Below are 9,061 nucleotides of genomic sequence, written 5' to 3' on the forward strand. Positions count from 1 at the left end.
TAGAACTCTTCGGTAAGATATCCTTCATAACCATCATCAGCTTTGTTGTGATATACACAACAATCATACGGACTCTTATTATAGCCAAGTCCAACCAAATAGCTGTCAAATTGTTTGTACCACTGCCTTGGAGACTGCTTTAACCCATACAAAAATTTCTTCAACTTGCAAACATAATCTTTATTATCTGGACACTGGAACCCATTTGGCTGGGTCATATAAATCTCTTCCTCCAATTCTCCATGTAAGAAAGTTGTCTTCACATCTAGTTGCTCAAGTTCCAAATTCTGATGTGCTACTATAGCTAGTAACACCCTAAGAGAAGTATGTCTGACTACTTGTGAGAAGATCTCATTATAATCAACTCCTTTCCTCTGTGTGAACCCTCTAGCAACAACTCGAGCTTTATATTTAATGCCCTTTGAAGGTGATATTCCCTCATTTTTCTTGAAGACCCATTTACAAGTGGCATTTTTTTTCTTCTTAGGTCGTTTAACTAATTCCTAAGTCTGATTTTTGTCAAGAGATTCCATCTCATCCCCATAGCAGCAAGCCATTGAGCAGACTCACAATAAGAAGAAACTCAGAAAATAAACCAGTAGAGGGGAAACAACACTAAATTCAAAATACTCCACGACAAAAAGGAAAACAAACCAAATGGCAAAAGGGAGGAAATACCTTTTTCTGCTGCTGTGTTGTCCCGATGATTGCAAGTAGGTCGACGGCAGACCAAATGGCAGGAGGGAGGAAATGCTGTGTTTTCCCAACGATTGTAGGTAAGTAGAAGGGAGAATCGATGACAGGTAAACTAACCCTTTATTCCTTATTAAATTATAAATTGTAACTAAACAATAGAAACTATATCCACAAAAAACTTGCTAGGTAATTAGTTTAAAAAATGCAGAAAATAAACAATTATTGGGGGGAGAAGCCATGAGATCTCTAAGGGCATATTTGGAAAATCAAGAAAGAGTTGGGGCCACACCAACGATTTTTTCCCATAAATCATGAAAAGAAAAAATGGCTATTTTCCTAAATGCATATTCTATTTCGGCCATACAACACAATTACTCTATCTTTTAAGATTTTTGACATTTATGAAAATATAGGCTTGGTCTATTCTTATAATTAACCCGATTGGTTTAAGACTCATAATTGTGAGTGAATCGCTTACCATTAGGTTCATAGGATGTACCAAAATTGAGATGTGGTTACACTTACCAATTCAATCAAAAAAAGAAAAAAAAAACAATAGAATTGTTGTAATGAAAATGAATATAAAGTACAAATCTATTTTTTTGGTGACTAGACGTTGTACTTTTCATTCCAATTTTGCTATCACACAGCCAATTATTATGTAAACAATTTCTTAAATTGAGTTAGGTATGTTTGAATCCAATTTTTTTTTCCCAAAATGATTGTTGATTTTTGAAATATCATTTCCCCTATGCCCTCTTTTGCATTAGTCTTCCAATTTTCTAACATGATCTCCATTACTCTTCGCTTTCATCGACTTTTATCTCTTTGGCTGAAATCATTTGGTTCTTTTTCTAATATCTCTTTCTCACCAACTTTGCTTTGTTCTTCTCTAAGTTATGTCTCTTTCCAACATTTTAATTCTCTTTATTTTTATTTCTATCCATATATCTCTCTCCATCCAAACCAAAAATATACAAAGAGTCATCATAGTTAAAATAATGTATTATAATACTAAGCCTTACTAACATGTGACACATTTTCACTTATAAATATCTGCTGGTTTCTCAAAACCTATTTTTTCCCTTTTCATTGCTATGTAAAATATATATATCTCCAAAGTTTTATATTATAAGTGGAAATGTGTCACATGGTATTAAAGGTTAGTTTTATAATGCATTGTTTAAGAAACATAATGTAATGTATGAGAAAGATTAAACCCTAGGCCAGTTGTTAATCATGTTTTGACCAATATTATTATTATTATTATTATTTTCCTCAAATGGTTAATATTAATTTGATAAAATAAAGAAAATGGCATGTTTAAAATGATGATAACAGAAAGTTGAGTTGGTGTTTGCCTTTGGCTTCCCTACCACAATTTGCAAAGCATAGGAAAGATTACATGAGGAACTTTCAAAGGAAAAGCAATATTGGAATAAAAGTAACCAAACATCCATGTTTGTGATCATTTAGTCTCATTTTGCCTACTTTCTTTATTTCCAAAATGGTCATATATATTCAAGCTGCCCATGTGGGTCCTTTGCATTATTTTTTTTAACCCTAAATTATTATTTGGTGCTTAAAACATTACCTATTTTAGATCGTATATGAACGTTGAAAACGTGCGTTTTGACTGACATCCTATGTGGAGTCACCCAAACCTTCCAACCGACTAAAATGGAAAAAAAAGTTGGGATTTAATTTTTAAAAACTTAATTTATAAACTATTAAATTTTTATCCACATCTCAATATTTCTATATTCATAAATTTGATATTAATGTGAGGGATGAACTAACTTTTCTTTTATACTGTAAAACAAAGTAGATATTCTCAATTTTTTTTGTTTATATAAGTTTTTCAAATATCTATTGACATAAAATATAAAATTGAGTCGTCCAAATTTTTATGGACAATATGTTTTAAACCTTTTAGGAGTTTTAACAACTAAACCAACTTTTAGAAATCTATAAAAAGTAGTTTTAAAAGAATTAATTTTGATTTTGGAATTTAGCTAAGAATTCAAATTTATCTAATTAGAGAAAGATGAAAACGTAAAGAAATGGTAAGAAAACAAACACAAATATTTAAAATCAAATTGTTATCAAGCTTGGGGTAATAAACTTAACTTAAGGCTAAATAAGAACTTTGTACTTCGTGTCAAAAATACCCCTAAAATTTCAAAAGTACCCTTAAAGTTTTAAAAAGAGTTAAAGAAAAAAAAGAAAAGAAAAAAAACCATTGTCGTTAGTTTTGAATGGAAATTGTTAAAATTTCATTTCAAAAATACTCCTCAACATTTAAAAGTTTCAATAATACCATTAACTTACAAAAAGTTCAAAAAAATACCTTCATCATTAGTATACTAACAGAAATCATTAATATCTCGTTACAAAAATAACTTTAGAATTTTTTTTTAAAAAAAAATTCTCCTACCGATAATATTGGTGACCAAATTGTTTGAAGTTTTTTTTAAGTTTAATGGTATTTTTGACACAAAATATTAACGGTTTTCGTCCGTATCTAACTGTAAGAGTATTTTTTTAATGCATTTTGGAAGTTTAAGGATATTTTTCAAACTTTGAAAGTTCAAAGATATTTTTGATACAAAATACCAAGTTTACGGATATTTCATATAATTTAGCATAAATTAATTTTAATGAAAATTTTAGAAATAATATTATAATGTCTCCCTTCTATTTATTAACGAAGATCGATGCCCAAATGAGTTTTGTTTTTTGTTGTTTTTAATTTTCCTTTTCTTCTCTCTCCATAATATACGAATGTGAATGTGATGATGGGTTGAACAAAGTCATTTTGAACCATAGAGTTAGCAATGGATCACAAAATGACTTTTATTCCGTGAGAAGTAAAATAAATATGAGAGTATTTAAATTTAGAGATTATACAATATATATCCTAGTAAAATATTAAAGTGTTTTTCTTATATATAAGATTGTGAAATCTTTCTTAAAAATAATAATAATAATAATAACAAAAATGAATGAAACAATATGACACAGCATATATTATCTAAGATGAAAGTATAATGTCTACAAATATAAGAGTGTGATGTTGCTAACTTAGGCATATTTTTCTCTTTAAAAAATAACTTAAATCATAATTCAATGACTAAAAGTATTATTGCATCAAACTTCTATTACAGATTTCATCATCAATTTGTCTAGTGGTCAATAAAAGTCACAAATTAAATAAATAATTTTAGATAGGCATGACATGTCAATCCATGGTAGTCATGCCTACCTAGAATGTAATATGTATTATAAATTTTCTTGACACCAAAATGTTGTAGGATTAGACAAGTTAACATATTTATTATTTATATTATATTATATTACATTCTATTACTTACTTTTATCTTTCATGACCTTCTTAACAATATATATAATAGAAATATTATACTCTTGATGTCGATATCAAATCTATAGAAATGTGAAAATATTGATAAAAATGTCAACATGTCGATAAAAATTTAATACCATGATTTGAACTAATTGTTTGTTTATATTCATATAAGAGTAATACATGGGTGCATCCCGAGATGCACCTATCTCTATGCATCTCACTCTCATCACACACAGAAACATAAAAGAATAAAAATATCTAAAAATAAATGTAAGAAGAATTTGTCACATGTCAAACTCTAACATGATAATTTAATGGAATGCATTAAGGGTGTGGAAAGGAAGATCAAAAACTTATCTAACCACCCCAAACTATCTGAATCGATGTCGGCAGGTTGGATCAGAGGGTAATGGTCAGAAGTCGATTTTCAATTCTAAGAGTTGGATTCGATGTATAAAGATGGGTAACCTGAAATGTTGATCTAAATATTTTTCTTTTGTATAATATATGTAGGTAATGACGTAATGTCTTATCTCATATTCAATTTTTTTATTAAAAAAAAAAAAAAAAGAGAGTCAAATTTGGTCACGTTTTAAATGCATTGATTGATCATGTAGGTCAATTGGGGTTAAGGTTTGAATTGAATGGGCTTAGCTTTCCATTATAAAGTGTAGACATTTTTAATGCTACAAAAAAGTTATTTGTAAGAAAAGTGAGAAAGAACACACTACTTTAATTGTTGGAAAAAGTGGTTAAGAAACCACAAGACAAAGCCAAAGATATCAAAAAGTGTTGAGACTTTCATTTTGGCTGTTCCATTTGATCACGCAAATGGTAAACTTTGGAAATGTTTTGAAAATTCATTTTTTTTTTCTTTGTTACCTAAAATCAATACCGGCAATAATGTACTTTAAAGTCGAAATAAAATAAAAACCCCAAAATTAGCATGTGCTTGCATTATTATTTTGCCATCTATTATAAATAAATGTTCCAAATTGATTTGTCATATTTAAAATAATTCAGAAACACATTTTTAATTTTACATTTCTAATTTTAATTTTCGTAATATATATTTGATTTTGAATGATTGAAATATTTTTTAAATAATTTTGATCATTTTAAACTCATTCCCAAATATACCATAAGTATTAAAAGATATAGACAACATTCCTGGGAGTTTCACAATAGTATGATATTGTTCATGCTCATCATGCACGACTACTTATTGTCTTACTTGAATAGAAATATCGTCCTTTATTTATATGTGTATACCATGAGCTTCTTCTTTTATATATAACCCACACTAAAACTTTCATTGTACCCTTATATAGTATCAGAGCTAACGAAACTCAAACGAGCATTCGATAAAAAAAAAAAAGGGAAAGAGAAGATGAACCAAGAACAGCGAACCCTATGGTAAATAATCTTAAAAAGGCATGTTGAGGATCTTACATTAAATAGATGAAAAGATTTGCAATCTTTATAAGATATACACGTCATTACTCTTTTCAAATAACATCTACTCGTCTACTTTTATTTAAATCAACTCATCTTCAAATAGAACTATAGAACTAGACCTCTACATGGCTGACATTGTTACAGTGGACTATATCTTTATTTAGCTTATAAACTTTAATTTCATTTTTTGTTTTTTTAGTAAAACAATTATGAAGATAAGGATAAAATCTAAGGTGGAAGTGTGCATATCAATTAGCGTTAAGCTTATTAAACTCATTATGATACTTTAATTTTATGTTTAATAGATAAGTAGTTAATTCCACCGATTAACACTAAACACATAATTTAAATAGATATAATTAACAAAAAGTGAATTACCAAACTTGTGATTTAACATCTTTTTTAAAATCCTATAAAATGGTTATTCGAGGGTTTTCACATCAAGACAAAGGAGGAATAGATTCTACCATTGACAATGGCAAAGTGGTAATTAGAACCCCATCACAAAAAAAAAAAAAAGGAAAAAAGTTTAACAATAACTTGACTAATTAAAATTTAAAATGCCAGGGCAACAGTATTAATTGTAATTAAGTGGATTTAGGAGATTGTTGGTGTTGTGAAGTTCCACAAATACCCTTCTTCCTAATGTAAAGTCTATATTCATCGAAGGTCATAGGTGGAAAAAGGGCAGGGGTTTCTTCAGTGACAAGCTCCTTGGCAGGTTCAATTATCAAATCACTTTTGGGATTGTAGAAGAAGGCCAATGAAACTCTATCTTTGTTTGAATTTACAATCACCCTATGCTTCACACTCTTATATATTCCATTGCTTAGCACCTAATTAACAAAAACAACATCATATATGAGTCATTTTCATCAAGATATTATAGAAATATATATATAATCACATTAAATATATATCACAACTTATTAACATCTAGACTCAATATATATAAATTAAATATATCATAACATAATATCTTCATTCTTTTTCGTTAAATTAAAAATTTGGTATCTATGATTTAGAGAAAGTTCAAATCTTCCCCTTCTGCTTATGATTCAATAGAAACCTTATGAATAGTTATTGATAGTTTTTATCAAAGTATAGAGACAAATTTATGAGGTTTTATCAAATAATAATGACCAAATTCGACCAAATTTGTAATTTAATCTTCTTTTTTTTTTTTTAAGTTATCAACTTTTAGTTAAGTTTATTTGTAGCTTAATATATATATCATTTCCTAATTAAGTTTCATTATGATTTCAAAAGATTTTTAAAATTTTAAGTCTAGTGGTCTTGTTTAAGTAGTAAAACATATTAGATAATATGTGATTTCATCTAAAGAAACAATTAGCAATGAGAGGAGAAATCCATTTATCTTATAAATATTGTGAGATCTCTCTATTTTTTTTTTTTTTTTTAATGTGAGATCCTCAACGTGCCTCTCAAGATGTTGCTATTTAAGGTTTCACAATTCGTAAGTTAGATCCTTTGTTTAATTTTATATTTTATAAAGATTGTGAGATCTTCTCATTAACACAGAACAAACCTGAATTTGATCACCGACATTGACGATCAAAGCATTAGGAATAGGGTCAATAGTGATCCAATCATGTCCCTTGAGAACTTGGAGGCCAGGGACGTTGTGATCAGGCAAGAGAATGGTTATACCGCCAGGGTCCGAGTGAGGTGAAAGCCCTAAAGTCAAGTCTGGCTGTGGGCATTTTGGATACATATTTGCCCTCATGCAACTCCCTATTCCTTTTTCTTCTCCAAATGCCTTCAATAAATACTCTTCTTCAAGCCCTAATCCCAATGATAATCCTTTCATTAATTTCCCACATAGCTTCATCACCTCATCCCCATATTCTTCTATCAATTTTCTGCCCATAATAACCCTTCAATTCATTAGCATAAAACCCTAAGACCGCAAAATCATCTAGCAACGTAAACCTATTGCTTAAAGTTTATGGATTACGATAAATTTAGATAAAAAGTATATATATATAACTAGATCAAGATACTTCGAAAACAACCCACGACTTGAAATGGGAAAAAACATATCTAAATAGATTGAACTTCAAAACATACTTTAAATAAAATCCTATGCAAGACAAAAGTCTATTTTAAACCCTAACTTCAATAAAATTAAACTCAGGAAGAATGTGGAAATACCCTTTCTCCGATTTAACTCATTTAAAATTTTGGATATGTTTGGATTAACTTTCTAAATAATTCAAAAGTTTTTTTTTTCAACTTAAAAATACTTTTTTATAGCCATTAAAAATCAATCGAAATATGTCCTTAAAATTTTATTATGCATAAAATTTTCTCTCCAAATCTAAATATGTCCTTCAAAATTTTCTCTCCAAATTTACCTTCTCAGCTTTCCAGAATTATAGAATAATACTTACCTACATATTAGTTAGTTGGTTTGTAAACTGGTAGCAATGAAAAAGGAAAAAAAAAAAAAAAGTTTATGAACTAGAGTTAGTTGGATGACTTTTTGATATGGAGCATTAAAAAATACATACTTAAATAAAATTATCACTTAATTGTAGTCGGTTGCATGAAAACGGGTGTAACTCAAGAATTATGAAAATATTATACTTAATGTTAGCTAGGCTGCAACTATCTTTTCCAGTCTAGCCACGAGACCAGGAAAGAGAGAAAAATAAAATTTTTTTAAAAAAAATGATAACATACTTGGAAGAAGGAGGAAAAGCAGGCCATATAGCTGGATTTCTGAGAGAAAAAGGCATAAAATTCAAAAAAAAGTAATCACTCCAATCCAAAATCGCTCCTTTTTCAATCCCCAAACGGCTTCCATATCCTTCGTAAGTTGCCGGAGAATTAGCATATTGTTTCTTCAAATCCAACGGCTGATCAAAAAACTCCTTCCACGTGTCCTTCACACATTCCATCATCTCACCACTAATCCCATGGTTTATTAATTGGAAAAATCCCCATTCTCTACACGCTTCCGCCGTCTCCCTCACCGCCGCCCCACTCTCCAGTTTCTCCATATCCACCACCGGAATATTCCTCATCTGCACGCCGTCGCCACCTGGCCTCTGCGACGGTGGCTTCACATACCTCATCGGAATTGTTCTTATTCCACTCTCCGCCAGCGACTGCACACACACCACCGGCTCCGGCCAACTCTGCAGACAACTGCTCATTTTCTTATCTCTTCTATCTAAAATAATTTAACTTTGTGTTATAAATTTTTGTGGATTTTAAGGCTCTTCATTATTGCATATATTTATAGGGAAGTTAGAGGGAATTACGTGGCTTTAAAATCAGGAGGAGAAAAAAAAATTATTATAACAGTTGATGTACATTTACATGTGATGAAAATATAATAAACTAAAGGAAAATATTCTAGTAGATATTAGCAAATTTCGGCGCCGTGAAAAACTCTCTCTGCCTCAACTGACAACATGGAAAGAATATAAAAATAAAAGAGTTAAAAATACTATTTCCATACTTTAAAATTTATTCAATTTTAATCCTTATATCTCTTAAAGTTAATTTTTA

At 29.6% G+C, this 9,061-nt stretch overlaps 1 protein-coding gene across 1 annotated transcript; it reads right to left on the reverse strand.

The window, feature by feature from the left end:
- Positions 1–5,880: 5,880 nt before the first annotated feature.
- LOC120090234 (jasmonate-induced oxygenase 4-like) lies at positions 5,881–8,783 on the reverse strand. The gene is made up of 3 exons (XM_039047791.2): positions 8,228–8,783; positions 7,071–7,404; positions 5,881–6,357 (listed from the first exon to the last, which is right to left on the reverse strand). Exons 1-3 carry the CDS (start codon positions 8,701–8,703, stop codon positions 6,109–6,111), a joined length of 1,059 nt encoding a protein of 352 aa, XP_038903719.1. The 5' UTR covers positions 8,704–8,783; the 3' UTR covers positions 5,881–6,108.
- Positions 8,784–9,061: the final 278 nt, after the last annotated feature.

Source organism: Benincasa hispida, chromosome 11, assembly GCF_027475165.1.
Source record: "Benincasa hispida cultivar pf3 chromosome 11, pf3_genome.v1.1, whole genome shotgun sequence".
Lineage (NCBI taxonomy): Eukaryota > Viridiplantae > Streptophyta > Magnoliopsida > Cucurbitales > Cucurbitaceae > Benincasa > Benincasa hispida.

Bases quoted from the DNA above. Each gene is read 5' to 3' on its own strand.
- LOC120090234 (XM_039047791.2), bottom strand. From the start codon at position 8,703: ATGAGCAGTTGTCTGCAGAGTTGGCCGGAGCCGGTGGTGTGTGTGCAG. The intron at 7,405-8,227 runs GTATGTTATCAT...TATTATGGGCAG, and splicing joins GCTTTTCCTCCTTCTTCCAA to AAAATTGATAGAAGAATATG. The intron at 6,358-7,070 runs GTTTGTTCTGTG...TTTGTTAATTAG, and splicing joins ATGTCGGTGATCAAATTCAG to GTGCTAAGCAATGGAATATA.